The sequence below is a fragment of the Hippopotamus amphibius genome, chromosome 2 (genome assembly GCF_030028045.1).
Source record: "Hippopotamus amphibius kiboko isolate mHipAmp2 chromosome 2, mHipAmp2.hap2, whole genome shotgun sequence".
Classification (NCBI taxonomy): domain Eukaryota; kingdom Metazoa; phylum Chordata; class Mammalia; order Artiodactyla; family Hippopotamidae; genus Hippopotamus; species Hippopotamus amphibius.
In genome coordinates this window covers 138181006-138201699 of record NC_080187.1, presented here as the reverse complement: position 1 = coordinate 138201699, position 20694 = coordinate 138181006, and the positions used below count along the sequence as shown (strand labels likewise).

Sequence of the window (20694 nt, the reverse complement as noted above, 5' to 3'; positions counted from 1 at the left end):
GTGATTGTAAATTGCTCTCTGTTTCTACAGCTAATGTTCCTTAAGAGACCATGACAGTTACCTTTCAAGGCTATGCAGTTCATTTGTTTCTTTATTGGATTCTGTAATCTACCTTGCGTGTATTAAGCATCTGTGCTTACCGGGCATGGTGCCCACGTCTGGGGACGGACCTGCTCCCCTGCTGCTCTACCTGAGAGCACCTGGCTCCTCCTGTGGGACAGACAGGAGGACCCAGACAAGGGCGTCCAGTGGGGTCAGTGGTGCTGGGATGACAGCCTGCTCTGGACACGTGGGAACCAACTTGGTGGCTGGTGAACATTCTCACTACCCCGTGAGACTTCATTTTTCCCAGGATTTGCTCTACCTCGTCTTCGCTCTTGTGCCCCCATGATGGTGTTTTTCTACATCTCCATTATTCCTTCCTTCCTCTTTCATTTTTTTTTGGTCATGACTTGAATACTGTTGTTTATCTCACCCAGATCCCCCCACCTCTGTTATCTTCTGCTCATGGGCCTCCTATGTTGGGAAGTACTTCATGGTAGCTCACCTTTCAGGAAAATACCTTTTCTGTTGATTCAAGGCCCCACCCAGAAACCTGAAGATTTAGAGATGAGTCCCGAAGTGCAGGCAGGAATGAATTCAAATCCACCCTCCTTCTCCTCTCGGTTTTGCATTCTGGGATGCAGGCTGTTGGGTTTCAGCCTCTCAAGGGAGCCTTGGTTTCCCTGGGTCTAAAATGATGATGGTATGACCACCCCCTATGGTGATAGTTGTGAGAGTTAAATGAGAAGCCTTGCCACGGTGCCCATCCACCACTGGTTGCCAGGCAGGCGTGGCTGTCATTGTCATAATTCCTGAGGAGTTGCATAGACTGGCTCCATCTCCCCTCTTGGGGAAGGGTAACCATGCTGTACTGACAGCAGTGTTATTAAAGAGAAAGAAAGTCAAGGCCAATTTCAGTAAAGAGACTGAAGGCAGAGAGATCTGAGGAGAGACTGAAGGCAGAGAGATCTGAGAGTCGAGGGGAGTATAACTGAGCCCCCCACAGTGAGCACTTCCCAGGGTACCTCCAATTCCCAGGAGGGCAGTGGACAAGGACTTGTGCCTCCTGACCCCTTGACCTGCTGAACAGCCTCCTGCAGGAGGGGGATCTTCTTGGAAAGCCCTTGGCTCCCAGGAGCTCAGCTCACCTGCCCCAGTCTCTTCTCTGCTCTACTCATCACATCTGATCACATAGGCATTCCTGTAGGAAGCCTGATGTCCTCTCAGCTCAAGGGCTCTCTCCCTAACGTAACCAAGGGTTACTTCTATTATACTGATTCCTGTTAATCCTATCGGACTCTTTTTTACTGAAGTATATAGTTGACTTACAATATTGTGTTAGTTTCAGATGTACAGAAACATGATCCAGTTATGCATATATATATTTTTTTCTTTTTTCTGTTCTTTTCCATTATAGTTTATTACAAGATATTGAATATAGTTCCCTGTGCTATACAATAAATCTTTGCCGTTAATCCTATCAGACTCTTACCTGTATTCTAGAAGCACTGGGCCACAGGCTTTACATGCCTTGGGTCTCATTGCAGGTTTGTGGCAATCTGTGGGATGGAGTGATGTACTCTGGTCACACACTTACTCAGTCTTAAAGCCAGAATTCAAATCCCAATGACCAGGCTCCTTGGACCAAGTTCTTAGCCATTATTTTATACAACGTCATTCAGTGAAACCTTTTCTATGGCACAAGCCTCTTCTGTAGGCTCCCCAGTCCTTTCTTTCTTTCATTCCTCTGTCCCTCCCTTCCTTTTCTCCCTGTCCGCCTTCAAACAACATGGGCTAAGCCCTTAGTCATGTCAGATCTGGTCATTTTCCTATTATTCTTCATTCTAAGAATTAAGCTGCACTTTGATTACCAGGGGCAGCCTGCATGCTTAGTCCTCAAGCCAACATCAGCACCCCTCAGAACCCAGACCAGAATAGCACACTGGTTACCAGCACACTGTGTGGTTGCAGGCGCCAGCGTTTGTGTTTCTGCTTTACTCCCTTAACCATGGGACCACTCTCTGCCTCAGTCTTCTCATCTGTAAATGGAGGAGTTTAATCATCCCAGGAACACTGTTTTGTTGTGAGGATCATGCAAGTGGATGTGTAAGCAGTTAGAATGGTACTTGGCACACTGGAAATGCTCTGTCAGGGTTAATCCTCACGACTTCTCTGAACCTGCCTTCATCCCTCCTGGAGGATGTACACATTTCCAAGAAACTCCATCCTACAGGACTGTCTTCCAAAGACTAGCAGTAGACAACCTGTTTACCCTGGAGATCACTCCCCTGCCACTCTTCCCAACTTTGTACCGTTCTGCTAGTAACAGCACCGTGCTGCAGTCGAGAGGTGAAAAGGTTTCCCCAGCTGTGAGGCTTCATGATGCAAGCCTGCCTGCCTCCCACCCCAGCGCCCAACTTCTGAGGCTGAATCAGAAAGTGGGAGGTAAATGGCTGTGGGAGACTGTATGTGTTTGGTAGCCTGGTGTGGCCTCGATTCACCAGTTGCTATTTGTCTGGGCCACCTCATTAGCTACTGCCACCTTGGGAAGTTAGAATTTTATGGGCTTAACAATCCATTTGCATGAAAAAGCTTGGAACACTGGGATAGCCCTAGGATCAAGCTAATTAATACCCCCTTTCAAACTGGGGCTTTGGAGGGTCGGTTGAACCTTTGAAAAGGAATCTTCTTTGAGAGCACTACAAGTCATTGCAGTAAACCAGGATGGGAGGAAGAACCTGGGAGGAAAATAGCTGAACACAAGAGGAAGCTGTCATTTCTGGAGGCAAATCGCCGGGTAGAGGGGGAAAAAGAATGTTTTTCATGCAAATAAGGCCCACTGAGTCTTCAGTCAGATAATTCTCAAGCTTAATGATTTTTGCATCTAATCCAAGGCAAAATTAGTCATTAGATATTAAGACAAAAGCAGGCAGGTTCCTCTCTTGACAAGGAATCCTTCCCACTGAAATGGAGGGTCATCTCTGGAATAATTAAAATGCTTGCTGAAGTATGAACATGTTCCATTAGCTGGAGTTGCCTTTGTTGAGAAGTGCCCTCCTTGTCCCCAAAGAAACCATGATGGCCATGATCAAGGGCACGAAGGTGCTGAGGCCCCAAATAGATAATGTGATGAAACTCAAATCCTCATTGATGTCATTTCTGAGCCAGAGAACATAGTTCCTAATTGGAGGATGCTGGTGGTGCCAGCTCAGCAGCAGTTTTATTTGCGAGCAAGTGTGGCTGTGGTGCTTTCTTCTTCTGAAGTCCCCTCATCTGAAGAGTCTGCTCCGTAACAAAGAAAACAAAGCCTACAATAAAAGTATGGTAGAGGATGGTTTTCCTAGGATGTCCCCAACCTGCTGACTGATTGTCAACAGTGTTTCCAGAGTTTAGACATCTTAATGCCAGAAGACTACAATGATGGGGAGCAACCGTGTTATTACCTACCAAAACATGAACAGCTGGGGGCTTTCAAGTTCATTTATTACAAGGAAGCAACAGTGGTCGCCCATGTAACCTATACCATTCTCCGTGAAGCTTGGTGTTTGTGACATAATCAACCAGTACATTGTCACAGGTACATTATACCATCACAATGTGCCAAACACTATAGCAATTTATGTGATTTATGATGATGGAGTCTTAACATGCAAGGGGGTTTTGTTCATGAAGACAGATACTTACTTCATTACCTTCTGTTTATGCCCGATGTAGTCATCTTTTCTGTTTGTTGAACAGTGCACATTTGTAAACATTACACAGTCAACATTCCTCTCAATATTTTCACAATACTTAATGTGGATTTAACAAAGGAAAATTTTCCAACATTTAAACACAGATTTTAAGTGTAACCTCTTCTAGACAAATATTTGAAATGACATTTCTAAAAAAGTCCGATTATTATGAATGCTTGAAACCCTGTAAAAAGGGAACAAAACACACATAAAGGCCAGTGCACTAGCAATAAAGCAGGTATAAATACATAAATACCATGGATTTAAAGTTGTTTACTCACCATCTTTATTCTTGTTCATAGCCTTTTTAAAGTTTTGGTTTTATTTTGTATGTGTGTGTACATGCATTTATTTAATCCAAGAGTTGTCTTCCTAAGGTTTTAGTAGTTTAATGAGAAACCACTGAGAAACAGCTGAGGCCACAACCTCTGGTTACTGTCTGGTTGTTTCTCGGTTGGGATATAGAATCAGGTTGTTCAGCCCACAGTGATTCTGAGCCTCCAATCATCTGGCTCAGTCCATTCCCATAACTGAGTTCCTTTTCTTATGTCAAAGGATCCTTAAGTCCTTATCTTATATGTAGATTTTCATTTTTGAAACTTGGTATCTTTCCCAGAAATGATAAATTTTAAGTTGTGTGTGTCTGCCAGTTTCTGACCCATTGTCCTGTCATTTTGATTTATTGAGCTTGTCTGTTAACATTATTAAAAACTTATGTATCTCCTATTATTATTTTATTCTAATTAGTTGGGCCATTTAGAGGCTTCGTCTCCTAGGAGAAGAGATTGAGCCTGTGTAATTAGCGCTCTTCTTTAGGACAGCTGGCCAATCCATCACCTTGGAATGCAGTGTTATACACTGCTCACCTGTTTATTTTGTGTGACTGTGGGCCTGATGGTTTTTTTCTAGACTTGGAATAATGCTTGCTTCATCTGGGACTCTGTTTTATCTTTTTCTGTTTACACAGATGGAAACAGGTACACCACATGCCAAATGTTCCACATAACTATGATTACAGCAGAACAGAGGTCCCTACCTTGTCACTGATACACCACTTTTACACATTTTTGCCTTATCTCCTTACCACCTGTACCATTATTTACATAATTTCTCTTTAAATAACTTTACATCTACTTGGTTTAACCTAGCATCATCTTTCTTAAGCTATGGTAGCCATGAAACCACATATTTGATGTATCAGTTTTGTTCTAGTTAACTTTTTTTTAAATTAAGTGCACATCAAAATAATGGCATAAATATTGAAATGATGGGGCTGTCCAGGTACCCCCAGACCCCTTGAACACTACCAGGATATGTCATCACTCCACAGTTGAGGAGATCTGGCCAAAGACCATGCACCAAGGATTCTAATGGCTGGAAATATCCAAATAATGTGATTACATTCAAAGGATTTTAAGAAAACCAAATCTCTCATTTGTAAAAGCACCAAATTGAAAGGAAATCTGAGTGGTTTATGAAACCACACACTTTAGGAAAAACAGAGTATAATAAAATAATATTGAAATGCATCACCTCAACAAAACCTGCTTCAGCTCCATTGGTATTTAAAGTGGTGCACAAGCCACAGAGCACTTTTGCCCACCTTCAACTCTCATCTGAGCCCTGAGCATCTGGACTGGGTGGGTAGCAGCTTCTAGATTGCCTTGGGTGATGAGGAAAGACCACCTGAGGAAGAAGGAATAGATGGAGCAAAGATCTGGGGTCAGAGCATTCTAATGGAGAGAAGGGCCCCAGTGCAAAGACCTGGGTGGGGAGGACCAGGTGCAGGTGGGGCTGGACCAGAAGGAGGATGGAACATGATCAGAACTGTGATCAGATAGCCAAGGGGCAGACCGTGGGCCATCGTACCCAGTGTGGATTTTGGCCATTGTGGAGTTTTGGGTAGGAAACTGATTAGAGCTGATCCCATTGGCTACTGTATAGGGAAGGATTATACTGGATCAAGAGCAAAAACCAAGACCCTGGTCTCCCCCAAGTGAGAGCTCATGGAAGCTTGGCCAGGTGAATGTGGTTGTGAGAAGGAAGGGGGTGGTGGAGGTTGGATTATATATGTGTGTGTGTGTGCATATCCATACACTTTAATTTCATTTCTTTTTTGAAACTAAGATTAAATATGTTTTCTTAAAAAAATAGATACATGCATGTGTATAACTGAACCACTTTGCTGTACACCTGAAACTAACACAACATTGTTAATCAACTATATTCCAATATAAAATAAAAATTTTTAAAATTAAAAAAATAAAATGAGTTGTTGAAAAAAAAGATTAAATATATTTTCTTAACACATACCGCTATAAATATTCATCATAGGTATGTTGATATATACACTTAGATGTATTGATATAACATAATTAATACATTTATAATTTATAATATATAATTGTTATATTTTCCCTTTTGAGAAACAAACCCCAAACTCCTCTTTCTTTTTGTTGGGTGGAAATAACTTGTGATGGCTTATAAAATAGTGTTTCCATTGTGCTGTAAAAAAAATGTCACAGTGTAGTTTCTCCTGCTTTAGTGGTTGTTGCTTTAGTTGACAAAAAAATCAATGTATATTTTGGAACTAGAGTTTCCACAACTATGGCTGACTTGCAGGTTATAGGCATTGGCCTGAGCATCCAGGTGATTCCTGATGCTGTTTACTGAGATAGGTCAAAAGTGGGACCTTGGGGGCAGAAGCCTGGGAGTGCGGTGTATGTGACCTTGGTCCTCCACTTCTCTCCCTGCAGTGATCCCGAAGGTCACCAAGCACCTGCTCTCAAACCCTGTGTTTACCTGCATCATCCTGGCCGCCTGCATGGAGATTGCAGTGGTGGCTGGCTTTGCTGCCTTCTTGGGAAAGTATCTGGAGCAGCAGTTTAACCTCACCACCTCTTCTGCCAACCAGCTGCTCGGTGAGTCTGTTTCTCAGCCCCCCAGGAGGGCGTAGGAAGGCTGTCATTGCTTGTGATACTATGAGAATTGACTGAGGCCCGCCAAACAGCCCAGAGTGTGCTGCTCCTATAGCAGCATATACATGTGGTCTGTGTGCAGAAGAATTTCAGAGTATTTTCCTGGAGTAAGATTTACCTGCCTGAGGCAACTGCTAAAAGTATGTGGTGATAAAGAGCTAAGATATAAAGTGTGCACAGGAAGCACTGTGACAGTCAGCAAGTCTGTAAATCTGTGTGAACTGGAGAACTGGGGGGAAGAGGTGAGGAAGGAAGAGGGGAATCAAGATGGATCTTGAAAGGTTAGTAGGCTTTGGTCAAGAAGGTAAAAGAGCAAGAATATTCTTGGCAGCTTGAAACCCACAGTCAGCAGATATAGAGATTGGAAGCCACACGCTCCCTCCATCCCAGTGACCGTGGCAGGCGTAATTAGCTCATCATGACACTCCTTCTCTCCAAGCTCAAGTGTGGCCTTAGCAGTCTTCTCAACAGTAGACTACAGGCATCTGCTTCCAGTCCTTTGGAGCTGGCATGCTAAAGAAAACTGGTTTTCTCTCGTGAGAAGCAGCATTACTTATATGCAGTAAGGAAAGTGGTCTCACAGCAGGAGAGGGAAGGGTCAAGAATGACTTCCAGGTTTCTGGCTTAGGCAGGGGGCGTGGTACCATTTGTGAAACCTGGAAATAGCAGAAAAGAATCAGATCTGTAGGGAAGGTAGTGAGTTCAGATTTGAAGTTGCTGAGTGAGATGGCCATGGTGTATCTACATGATGTACTGTGCGTGTTTGAGGGCTGAAGGAGATGTGGGTTTGCATTGGTGTGTGCATGGTAGTTGAGGACATGGGAGTGGAATTTGCAGAAGGAAAATGTGTAGAATTAGAATAGAGTGGGTGAAACACCACCCATGAGGAATTACAGGAGGCCATAGAGAAGTTCAAGAAGCAACTCCTGAGAAAAATCTGTGGATCACAGGAGTCAAGGAAGAGATGATTCCAAGAAGGAAGCCGTCAGCAGCGTGAGCACCCATGCGTGATGTGACCTCACATGCCTCTGGTCCCTTCAACAACCAGGACATCTTTCAGCCTGTGTCAGGGCTATGTCTGTAAGACAGCAGCTGGGGAGCCCATACTGTGGTGTGGGGAGCCACGCATGAGAGGGAAGGAATAGCCAGTGACCGCAGGACACTTTCCCAAGCTTAGCGGTGGAGGGAAGGAGAGGAGACATGGCTGGTGGTGTATGTGGCAGTCAAGGGAGTGGAGTAGTGATGGTGCTGTTGCTAAGAGACAGTTACTATTGTGACAGAAGGACCTCAGCAGGTGTCTAAGCAGAGGGGAACTAACCAACAGAGGTGATGTGCAGAAAAGAGAGAGAATGTGGTAGACAGCCTTTGACAGGAGAGCTCATCTGTTCTGAAAGTGCAGAGAAGGAGAGAAACATGAGGATGGTCCCTGAGAATGTGACAAGTCCGGCCTGGCAGTTGCGAGGGCTCCAGTGCCATGGAATTATCTTCTCTGTTAAGTAGGAGTGGATTATGTCCTTAGAGCAATGGACAAGGTGATCTTGCCCTCCTCTTCTCCTTGAGCATTTCCTTCAAAAAAATGGCCAGTAAACCCATGTAAAGGTGCTGCCCCATCATGAGTCATCAGGAAAACACACACGAACACCACAATGAAAGACTAGTCCACATCCTCCAGACCAATAGTAGCAAGCGTTGGTGAGGATGTAGAGCCACTGGAACTCTCATACACTGCTGGCAGGAATGCACAATGGTACAAGCACTTTGGAAAAACTCTTTAGCAGTACCTGTGAAAGGTAAAAGTATATGCTCACCCTGGCATCCAACCATTCCACTTCTGGGCATAAATCCAACAGAAGTGGGTGTTTAGGTCCACTCATTTCTATATGCATAGGTAAGAGTATCCAAAGCAGCTTTATGCAAAACAGCCCCAAACTGGAAACAACCCAAATGTCTATCAATACTAGAATGGGTAAATAAATTATAGAATATTCGTACAGTGAACAGCACACAACATGAAAAAGTGAGAGCTTGTATATGTGCCTCAATGTGAATGGGTCTGACAGAGTGAAAGATGTCAGACGCAGAAGAGTACATATTTATAAGAGTTAAAAAGAGGAAAAGTTAATTAAAGTGATAGAGGCCAGAATGATAGTTATCCTTGGGGGTGGGGGGAATGGGGGCACTGGGGAGCCCCTGGGACTTCCAGAAATGTCTTAATACAGGGGCGTATACAGATGCAAAAATTCATCAGTGTTCCCCTAAGCTGGTGCACCTCACAGGACTTTAAGATGTCAAGTTAAAAAAAATTAAAACCCTACCAACAATGATGTGGCCAGATCGCAGCACCTCCCCCTGGGAGCCGCTAGGGCCGCACCAGCCTTATGTTTTTCTGTTTCACTAATAACTCTTTCCCTTCCACTGTTTTATAAGTACTTCTTCCAGGAGGTATTAGCAAAATGCAGTCAGCCCTTTAGTCCCTGTCTGATGGAGACAGGGTAAAATGTGTCTCTCTATAATTAAAGTTATAACTTCTTCATCACACCTACGATCTCCCAGGTTTTGCCCTCCAGCACCCAAAGAGTTTATCTCTCACTTTCTGACTTCTTTGCTGCAGCTCCTTACATTTTGAGTACATTCGCTTCAGAGCTGGGGCTCTGTTCTATTTCAGGACAGGGTCCTGAATTTTTCTATCTACAAACAAACCAATAGTCTTCAGGGCAGAAGGTCAAAAAACAATCTCACCTTCCTGCCCCTGTTTCTGTCCCAGTGACTCTGTCTGTTAGAGCACTTGGCACGGGGGACCCTCTCCCACCATGTGGAGACACAGCCTGGCGGCCCATCTGTTGGTCCGTCCATCCGGCTGGCAGTCCAGGCAGGCAGGACACGTACCCTGTCCCTGTGCCCTGCCCGTGGCATCACTCTGTTAGCGTGGCCTCTGGGGGGCTGGCTGCTGGAGGGGCTGGCAGGGAGCCTGTCGGGGACAGAGAGAGGCAGCCGAAGCGGAAGGCAAGGCTCGTGTCCAAAAATGCTTCATCACTAGTCCCCGCAGACCTAGGGGGTGGGAGCCCTGCCGTTACCCTGGTCTGCCCACGAAGTCATCAGCAGATGGGGCCGAGTTCAGAAGAGAGCAACACAGATGATTAAGGGCTGATGGCACTGATTTATGCATGAAGATAAAAAGGACTCGATCTGCATAAGTTAAGGCGATGAGGTTGGAGTTTGGGGGATGTTCTGACAACCGCCGACATGCTAAGTCTGCACACACGTCAGGGAAAGGGGGAGGGGCTGACGATGGCTTAGAGAAAAGGTGCCGAAAGCCCGTTTTTGCCATAGTTACCATCATCACCAGGCGCTGCCCGCCACCGCCTCTGATAGGAAATGGAACCACATGCAGCCTGCTCTCTGGGCGTGGGCTGTGGTCATCAGTGTTCCCTCACGCAGATCCAGTCTGCTCGCTGTTTCATTCATCCTGGAAATAATCCCCAAGGGCCCACTCTGTGCTGGCCACCTCGATAGGCACAGGGAACCAGGACTGAACAGGATGGAACGGTTCTTGTCCTCAGGGAAGCTGCATCTTAGGAGGGGGAGAGAGAGCAAGAAACCGGAAAATCAGAAATAGCTGGGGCAGCTTCAGATAGTGGGGAGAGCCATGAGAACAATAAAACAGGCAAAAAACAGTAGGAAATCCCAGATGGGCTGCAGGACCACTCTAGATGGGGTGGCTTGAGAAAGCCTCTGTGATGAGGATAGGGCCCGGCCAAGTAAAGATAAAGGGTAAGAATGTCCTAGAAGAGGAACCAGCAAGTGCAGAGCCTGGAGGCTTGAATGGATTTGGCCTCTTCCAGGCAGAGAGAGGAGAAGGACTGGGCATGATTGGGGGCGGTACGGCATGGGGTACAGACAGGCAAATAGAGGCGAGGCCCTGAGGATCATCTATACCAGGACGAGAGAGAACCAAGCACAGATCATCCAGGAGCATCAAATAATACAGAGATACTACGTTTTTTAAAAAACATGACTTGTGCTGTTTTCCTTGCAGAGATCAGCCTCCCTGATTATGTTTTTCTCACCAGAATATTAGAACTAATTTGCATTCCCTTAGCACATACCAGCTGATTGATGTAGTCAACTGACCTAGAGGTCTGTTGATTGGCAAGGAAGAGGCAGCCTGAACTGGAAAATCGGCCATGCACAATCTACACAGTGGAGAAATGACACACGGTAATTTAAAGCTGAGCTCAGATGAAGGGAATCAGAACAGAGCAAAACCGAACAGGAGATTGGGACCCTAGGGTCCTTTGGTCCTCCTGGGATACCCTGAGTCTCTGAGAATCAGAAATAACAGGTGTATGGTCCTGCTGCCTTGCAGATAGCTCTGTTTATAAGAAAGGGGTGGGGGTGGGGGGGAGTGGAATGTATGCCAGTTACTCACCAGGAGCTGCGAAACGTACTGATTTGATAGATGCTGCTTCCTGAGAGGTCGTGGGGCTGGTTAAAACACTGTCTCCACAGGCTGGTGAGTTCTGGGACCTTTGTTTAAACAGCCTCCAGACCCTTCCTTGCCTGAAGAAGGGGAGAAAATCCCCCATCTTGAGCCCCCTTCCTGCACCTGCTGGAAAACACACAGAAGGCACGTCACTGCTCTCTGATGCTTTCCTCAAATGCACGTGCGTGTTCCCAGCCGGTCTGACTTGTCTCTTGGTTGTTCCCACACCGGCTGGGTGTGTCTCTCGGGAGGGTTCCCCACTTAGCGTGAAAGCTGTGTGACTTACACGCCTAAGCACGGAGTTTTTACGCGTCTGTCTCCCACGGTTTTCTGTGAGCTCCTTGCAGGCAGAAATGAGGCCGTTAACAGAGACTTCGGAGCGGAGTGGAGGAAGTGGCACCACAGCGATGTCACAGGGAGTGCTGCTCGCGCAGGGCTCAGCCTTGGGCCTGGTACCCAGTGTCTGCGTTGATTGACCCCGCTTCCCCGGCTAATGATCCCCGCCCCTCTCTTCTCCTCCAGGGATGACTGCGATCCCATGCGCCTGTCTAGGCATCTTCCTGGGCGGTCTCCTGGTGAAGAAACTCAGCCTGTCTGCCCTCGGGGCCATTCGGATGGCCATGCTCGTCAACCTGGTGTCCACCGCTTGCTACGTCTCCTTCCTCTTCCTGGGCTGTGACACGGGCCCCGTGGCTGGGGTTACTGTTCCCTATGGAAACGCGTAAGTCCCAGAAAGGTCTCGCCACCCCTGCCCGCCCAGGGATGCCAGGACCGTCTCTCCGGGATAGGTTAATGGAGCCAGCTTTGCCCCTGGTGACCGTGAGCCAGGAAGTCTGCATCTTCCTCCCAGGGTTGAAGACTATGTGAACCTTCTGGGTGGAGAGGGCCAGCTTCCACTTAGAGGCTGTCTCCCAGGGCGGCCAGGGGAGCACTGGGAAGATAGTCAGACACTCACTACCCAGAGGACTCAGGTGCCTATTTTTGGCATTTGACTTTAGAAATGATGTAAAGATAGAAAATTAAAAATAAGTTTTATTTTAAAATTCAGCTTAAAATAAAAGACGGAAGAGACTTCAACAATTCCTTTTTTGGGGGGTGGGTGGGTGTGGCTTGCATGCATGGCATGAGGGATCTTAGTTCGCCAACCAGGGATTGAACCTATGCCCCCTTCAGTGGAAGCACAGAGTCTTAACCATTGAACCGCCAGGGAGGTCCCACAATTCCTTAAACAATCAGAAGCTATCATTAGACTCACATAGCAGTTACAGGGTCCGACTCATGGTAGGTATTGATAAGTGTGGGAGGGAAAGACAGAGGGGAGAAAAAGGAGAGAAAAGAGAGAAGAAGGGAGAGAAGTTAGCTCTTATAGGACAACTTACTTCCTAGTTATTATCCCAAGACTTTGAACTAAAGTCCAATCAGACTTGCCCTTAGAGGGAATTACAGAGAATCCTTATATATCCAGTGCCAATCGCTGTCCCTTTTCCTACGTGAGACTCTGCGGCTACATTGGGAATCCAGTCTGGTGCATCAGGGCTGCAGCATGGTTGGCCTACAGGATACCAGCTCCTCTCCACACCTGTCTCCTCCAAGAAGGCCACCAGGCCTTCTCCTGAAGTTAAGTCAGGAGAAGTAGGGCCAGGCTTATCTGCCACCCTGCGAGTTCAAGCAGGAAGAATGGGAGCACGTGGGCAGAGGCAGCTTCTGTATATCCATGCACAGTCCAAGCACCAGTGCTCCTCCTTCCCTGTACCATGACCACAGTGGCCACCATGACCACAGAGGGCAGAGGACTGTTACGGGTTGGCGGGGGGAGGGGAATCCAACAGAAGTTGACCTTTCTCTGATGAATTCCGTGTTTCCTGTCTTTTCCAGCTCAGCACCTGGCTCGGCTCTGGACCCCTACTCGTCCTGCAATAAAAACTGTGAATGCCAAACTGATTCCTTCACTCCAGTGTGTGGGGCAGACGGCATCACTTACCTGTCTGCCTGCTTTGCTGGCTGCAACAGCACGGTATTAGTGATTTTCTGACAGTACGGGATGGGGCGGGGGATTTAGCCCAAGTAGCTTAAGACCCAAGGTCAAGGGCAAGAGCGGGCAACCACACATGTGCCCTACTTTGTGCTCCTGCACTGTGAATTTGTCTCAGCCTTTGCACTGCTCTAGTGGATGATTCTCCATGAGCAGGATGGGAGGCCTGCCAGGCCATCCAGCTGCTTCCTGCTAAATCAAATAGGTTTCCAAAAAGCGTCAGTGAGCAACTGAAAGTAAAAATTCAAAGGAAGCTGTATGGAACCAGAGGAAAATATTGTGGTTCAAAGCACTCACAAAAGGTATCCATAGAATGGAATGACGCCACAGGAAATGAGCTCCCCATCAACAAACATGTGTAAAGAAAGGCTGAAAAACCACTTACCAGGGAAGACCTCATCCAAACCTGAGATTATGTGGCACTAATCACAACCTGTTCTCTACTCAGTTCCCTTTGCCTTTTTCTTCTTAGCTAGATGCCTCCTACCTTTTTCCGTCTTCCCACTATCATTTTTCTGGCTCTTTCCTTCTCAGTATGAATTGTACAATTGGCTGTCAGCCTGCAGCCTTCCACATTCTCTGCATAAAAACTTGAGGCTAAGGGACTGGCCACCCAGATCCCACCTTGCAGGTGTCTCTTTCACCTGCCCTTCTTTGGCATCCACACCACCACTGCCCTGGTGCAGGCACTCCTCATCTCTCGCTTGGACCAGTGTAGTAACTTCCCTGACCTCACAACTCAGGATGGCCCCCTGCTGGTCTGTCTTCTACACTGCCGCCAGAATGATTTCTGTAACACCGCATAGGACCCTTTCTAATGCTCTTATCAGCTAGAAGATAAGATCTAGGCACTGAACTGGGTTTGTGTGTGTCTTCAACATGTATCTGTCCTCTACTGTGCTCTTCAGCTGTGCTTCCTTTCAGGTTGAATATTCAGCTTTCCCCACACAACATGTGTCTTTTCCTACTTCTCCCTCTAGATGGACAACTCCTACTCACCTGTCAATACCCTGCTCAAATGCCCTCTCCTCGGTGATACCATCCCTGCCCTCCTTTATCTTTGGGGTTCTTGCCTCTGAAGTCTTGGTACCTGTCTCCCCTGGAGGCACTTCTCTCATTTCACTGCAGTGATCTGTTAAAAGTGTTTGTCATCTGCCCTGACCTGTGAGCTTCCTAAGTGAGAGCCGGCATCCACAAGTTCTCCATAAATGTCCGGAGATGCATAGATGGAAAGAAGGATAAGAAGGCCGAGTGGCTGCTTTCGAGGAACTTAGAGTGGAAATCATTTGTTTCCTTCCCTTTCCATATCCTGTATCTTTCGGGAGTAGTGATTTCTCTGAAGGAAGAAAAATTGATCATTTATTTTCCTTTCCAAAGATCTCATTTTTCCTTGCTTTGACATTTAGATTCTTGGCCGGTTATTAACAGTTTTCTATAGAGAAAATAAATCACCCTGGGGGGAGGGGAACAGATTTTTTAAATTAGACGATAAAGCAGTTTCTTTAAGTGAGTGGAAATGAGTTTTAAAAAAGAGATGCGATCTTGAGAACGGTTAAAATAAAAATACAAGCTATTCTTTTTCATGACAACAATTTCATTAACATTTTAATATCCAAAATGTTCTATTATAAATCAATTTTGATTACTGTGCTGTTATAAGAGTCACATTGACTCAGTATAGGCTAGTGTCCTGAGACCAAAGCAGTGTATTCCAGAGTATTCTCTGACCAAAAAATTGTCTAAAAGATGCATGTCTCCTGATCTTGCATGGACGAGCGTCTTATTGAATAAGAGCCTAGCCAGGCTTGTGTTTGCTTCTAGCTGCTGAAACAGCAAGCTGTGGAACGCAATTATCATCAGAGGCAAGCTTCTCTGCTTCCCTCTGGACATATGGTTTGTTCCCCAGACACCTGCCTTTTCTTCATAATACCGGAGGCCTCGTATTGTCTGCTGGGGTGCAGGAGAAGCAGCGAGGTGATATCCCCCTGCAGTTACAAGGCAGAGATTGAAAAAGCCCCAGGGCTTGGGGAGGGAGTAACACTCCTCCCCGTGGAAGCAGATCTCTGGACGCCCTGCCTTCCAACGGGTGCTCGAGGGCTTTGAGGCCACAGAGCCATGTGTAGCCTGGAAAGGGGCCTTTGTGACGGTCTAGCCCTAAAAACAAACACAACCAGAAAACTTGCAACAACAGCAAGTTTTTCCAAGAGCCTGTGCAGGCCAGGTGACGGGGCCTTCCACGTGTCACTCATGGCCCGTGGCAGCTTGGCCCAGAATCAGAGGAATCTCAGGTTACCATCCAAAAATAAGCAAAAAAGAAATTTCAGTCTTTTAAAGTATTCTGAGAAAGGGCCAAGATGATGGATTATATTCCTGGTACGTTTACTCCCTCCTCCTCTTCCTCTTCCCTTCTTGTCTCCAAGCTCCCTCCAAAAAACTCTTCCACAAACTAAAGCCTTCTTCATCTCTCTTCTCTCTTTCCCGTTTTTGTATTTATTCCTTCTGTGTCCACTGGAGTCCTCCATCTTTCCCAGTGTGCACGCAGCCATCCTTTCACCTGTACCCCCAGCCCCACGTATATTATCTCCCTCATCCTTGTAACCTTGGAAAGGAGGAGTTATACTTATTCCCTGATTACAGATTAGTCCCTTGCTTGCAGTCTGGCAGAACATGGTGGCGTTGGCATTGGAAGGCGGGGTGTCCGACATCAATCCCAGTGTCTTCCTCTGACCCCGTGACTTCCCTCTTTAGGATCGCTCCCTTTCTTGCACCTGAAAGACGCTCTCCATGCATGCGCCCCTCAGTTGGGACACTGTGCCTCCACCATCTGGCCCTGCTGCCTCTCCAGCCTCACCTGCCCCACTCCGCCCACCTCCTGAAGAACCAGAACCTGAAGTCTGGCTGTGTCAGACTTCTTGGGGTGCCCCCAGCACACCCAGATCTCTCTTACCTCCGGACCTTTGTCCATGCTGTTTCTTTTGATCAGGGCTAGTCTTCCCCTAAGCCCTTCGCATCCCCAACCCCTCCTATCTGCAGCTGAGAAGCCTCCTCCCACATCCTCGCTGCTTCCAGGGCTGCGCTGGCACCTGTCCTACAGAGGCCTCAGCACTTGCTCTCCCAGCAGGGCTCTCACTGTGGCCCCTCCACCAGACTGAATGGCCTACGTTTGCCTGCATCTCCATCACTAGTCCATCACTAGGCTCCAGCCTCCAGGGATGGGGTTCTGCTGTGGACCCTTGCATTCCCAGGGTTAGCCATGGCTCTGGATAGAGGCCCCAGGCTTGGGCTTCCCTGGTGGCCCAGTGGTTGAGAATCCGAGCTTCCCTTGCAGGGGTCGTGGGTTTGATCCCTGGTTGGGGAAGTTCCGCATGCCACGCAGTGCAGCCAAAAAAAAAAAAAAAAACACCCCAGGCTTTTTGTATGCCAGGCTGGAGGCTCTGTGCCAACCTCAGCGAGCCCCAGGGAGCCACGGGCATTAATACCACAAGTGGCAGGTGGGTGGGTTGGCTGGTGCCGATTTCGATGCTAAACACCTCATCCGTGCTCATCTCTCAGAGAGCTTCCATCCAGACTTGTGAAAATGTCCCCCAACTCTATTAGATGCGAATAAGTCACCAATGAAATCATTCTGATTATTAGGAGATCTGGTTCACTTTAACGGTCTCCTGATACTAGACTTTCCTTCCTGCTTTGGTTTGGGGCTTTATTTTTTTTGTTTGTTTTCTGATCTCATTTCTCCTTGAGTGATAGTGATGGTAGTTTCCAGAATTGCATTTAATATACAATTTCTAATTCTTCTCATTGCATATGACCAGGAGGGGTAACGAAAAAGATTGCAAGTTAATTTTGCAAGCTTCCTTTGGCATGAATATATTGTCCGCGTTGTTTCTGTACCTTTCACTCCCAGATATAATTATTCCAACAGAAAGCACGTTGGTAGCTGCTGATTGACTGCTGGAAGTTGTATTCTTTTGATGTGCTGAATAATTGACTTAAAAAAAAAGCTTCTGTTAGCCACCAGCGGAATGTTGAAAGTCAGTACAAGTCCAGCACAGCAGTTTGTAGGGGGCGAATGATAGATGACTGATCTGTCCCCTGATCCAGGCAACAAGGATTTATCAAGTGCCTGTTTGAGCAGAGCCTTGAGTGGGTGCTATGGAGGAGAAGGGAGGGGGCAGCCCCGTTTTGGATGCGTGCAGAGGGCTCTTCGTTCAGTATCACAGGTCTCAGTCCTGGCTGCACTTTAGAATCACTTGGGAGTTTTTAAAACATGTGGCCTGAGGTCTGTCCCCAGATTCTGATTCCCTCTTTCTGGAGTGGGACCCCTGCCATCAGTTTTTTAAACACTCCCCTCCCCCACAAGTGGTTTTGATATGTAACCAAGGTTGAGAACCACCGGGCACTTTTGACAGCTTGGGCTGCATCATTCTTTGCTGTGAGACTAGAGGATGTTTAGCAGCATCCCTGGGGCTCCACCCACCGGATGCCAATAGCAGCACCACCCCCCGCATCCCCCACCATTTGTAAAACCATCAATACCTCCAGATAGTTCCATAGGTCCCTCGGGCGGGGGACAGAATCACCTGGGAACCACTGCTCTAGTCAAAGGAATGAGATCCTCCCCTCCTCCCCAAGTTGGGAACCACAGCTCTAGTCAAAGGAATGAGTTCTTAAAATTTTCTAGGAACAGGGCAGCATCTGAGCTGACGCTGAGCATTCATCCTTCAATCTCCTTTTCCTTCTCACCATTATTGGGTTCACCCACTGTAGAAACCAAGCTGGAGATTAGAGGTATGTCAGCCTATTTCAGCAGAAGAAACAAACTGATCAGGTACACATCATATCTGCCCAGCAGGCGTATCCACCATGGCTGAACCAAGGTTCAACAGCCTGGGTATTTCATATACGAATTTAGATTTCTGGCCTCTCTGTGAAAGGTGGATGAGAATTAACATGGCGCCTGCACCCCGAGGCGGGCGCGGTTGGCTGGAGCTGAGAAGAAACTGATGCTTTAGACAAAGCATTTGATCTCCACTTAGCCACAGTCCCCACCACTGGCCACCCTTTACACCTGGACCGTTTTTCTTATCTGTTTCCTAATGGTCCCCAAAGGTCTAGAGTTCGCAGATTCTCTCGTATGGGCTGACCCCATTTGCCAGATCTGATTTGAAAAATCTGTCCTCATCCTGGTGATGGCTTGTCAGAAGGGACTTGAGAACATTCTGAAATCAAGCCCAATGGAGGCATTGCCACCCATGACACCTAATATATCTCAGGCCCTGGGCTAGACGTTAGAAATATAGAGATGAATAAGGTAAGGCAATTATGTTTACTATAAGATGAGAGGTAATATATTAATAGAGTTATGTATAAGGGAACACCCAAGAGCAGCAGCTAACTTGGCCTTATCTGTTTATAATACAGTATTAAATGAAAAGAGCACATTATAAAACAATCTCTAGATTATGATCCCTTTTAGTAAAGAAAAAGAAAAAATCTAAATATTTGTATATTTCTGCATGGGAAAAGATTGGAAGGATAAGCCTGTTATATATAATGTTCATGGAACATTCTCTGGCTAGGACTGAAAACTTAATTTTTATATATTTCTTTACATTTTTCTGTATATTTCTAAATTGTCTAAAATGAACATGCATCCCTTTTCCAATAAGGGAAAAATTTTTTATTAAAAAAATCTAGCATTAAAGGTTAGGTGGTTACAGGCTAATGGAAGGAAATGGGTATGTAGAGAAATTAGTGAACTTGGAGCGCACTGCCTGTTTGGGTAGGAATTGGTTCAGGGCTGGAAGGAGGGAGTGTGGATGTTATTTCCTGGAGGAGGAGCAGGGCCAGGGCCAGCCTTCATCCATGGAGAACGCGTGGGTACTTGCCTGGTGGATAGGATGGAAGGACATCCCAGCATGGAATGTGTGTGAGCACGGGGTGGTGGGGAGGCTTGAACCTTGTGACAAGGGCAAGGCTTTGCTTTGGAGTCAGGAGAGAGGAAGCTGGAGGGAGGGGCCTAGTGTTCATTCTGAGCTGCAGCCCCGTGCTTCCTTCCATGCTCTGCCCACACTTTCCACACTTCCCACCTGAGACGGCAGGAGCAAAGAGTGAGCCCGGCGCGTCCCGGAGAACAGCCCTTTCCTCCCCCTCGGCAGGAGATAATTAAGGCTCTGACGGGATGCAGGTTACAGGGGTGAAGGGTGGACGGAGGTCTTGCTTTCATCGCAGAGTTTTTCTCCCTGGCCATTATCCTTCAGCCAGTGACCTTGCCAGGGAACAAGAGAGAGCATTTCTTCTTGCAGTGTTTCAATCTCCCCTTTGCCTTGAGGCACGTGGGTTGCCGGTGATGCTCTTTGTGACAAGCTCTGAGGTCTTTGCCTGGAAATACCAGCTAGGGTTGGGCCAGTGAGATGAAGAGATTCTAAGCTACAAAAAAAGACAGTAATACATGACAGGAGAATGTCTAAGGAGCTTCACTGAATCATGAAACGATCCCATAAAAGTCTAGGACCCATGGGAATACGTTGTCTTTCAAAGGAAGACGTCCCAGCTATTGTGGTACCATCTCAGGCCTTTGCCATCCCCGTCATCAGGCAGAAGCAGAACAGAACACTGCGTGTGTCCGCGCTCCCTCTGGCAAACCCCCTTTCTGAACGACAGGACCAGGGCCCGAGCTTAAATAGAAACTGTCATTTCTTCCTGGTAACTGAACACATTTCAGAAAGAAAACCAAAAACAGTAGTCTAGGATCCTGAGAATGAAACTTTCAAGTTTTCACAGGCTCTTAATACAAAGAACACCATCACCCCCATGCCTGTCCCCTTAGAAAAGTCATTTTTCAACCTACAGATTAGTTTTATTTGTGCAGTTAATAGAATTGATCCATCAGTATTGAATATCCGGGGGAAAAACCCAAACAAAAACAACTTTATTTGCCAGATGCTTTTGAAACATTGCTGAGGAGTATTCTGTTCTTGTAATATGAGCTGTCAAAATAGCATGCTTATGGTTTCCTTCATCAATAGAAAATGAATCCTAGATTCGAGAGAGTCATTTTTCTATTTTTATGGTCTCCGGCTTTATTGTAATTATTTATCCCCATCACTGCATGTGAATAGAAACATTTCTCAATTTAAATTAATGACTACATGTAGAACAAGAGTATGATTCTCAGTGACTGTGCTCTTCTTTTCATTGATTTCTTCTTTTGGAGTTTTAAATTTTTTTAAAATAGATGATACATTTATGTGGTTCAAAAACCAAAAAGTATGAAAAGAAGGGAATGGAAACTCCTTTTCCACCTCTGTCTCCTGTTCACCCACTTTTCAACCCACTACTCTGCCCAACAGGTAATTACTATTATTAGTTTCTTATATATCCTACTGGGTTTTAATGCACATAGAAGGTACTATTCTGTAGCTT

At 46.4% G+C, this 20694-nt stretch overlaps 1 protein-coding gene across 2 annotated transcripts in view; it reads left to right on the top strand.

The window, feature by feature from the left end:
* SLCO3A1 (solute carrier organic anion transporter family member 3A1) overlaps window positions 1-20694 on the top strand; it is a 308477-nt gene that overhangs the window by 257371 nt on the left and 30412 nt on the right. For both annotated transcript variants that reach the window (XM_057721542.1, XM_057721541.1), the window contains exons 5-7: window positions 6533-6697; window positions 11760-11958; window positions 13113-13251. In XM_057721542.1, coding sequence (XP_057577525.1) covers window positions 6533-6697; window positions 11760-11958; window positions 13113-13251 — 503 coding nt within the window. The remainder of the gene's footprint in view (window positions 1-6532; window positions 6698-11759; window positions 11959-13112; window positions 13252-20694) is intronic.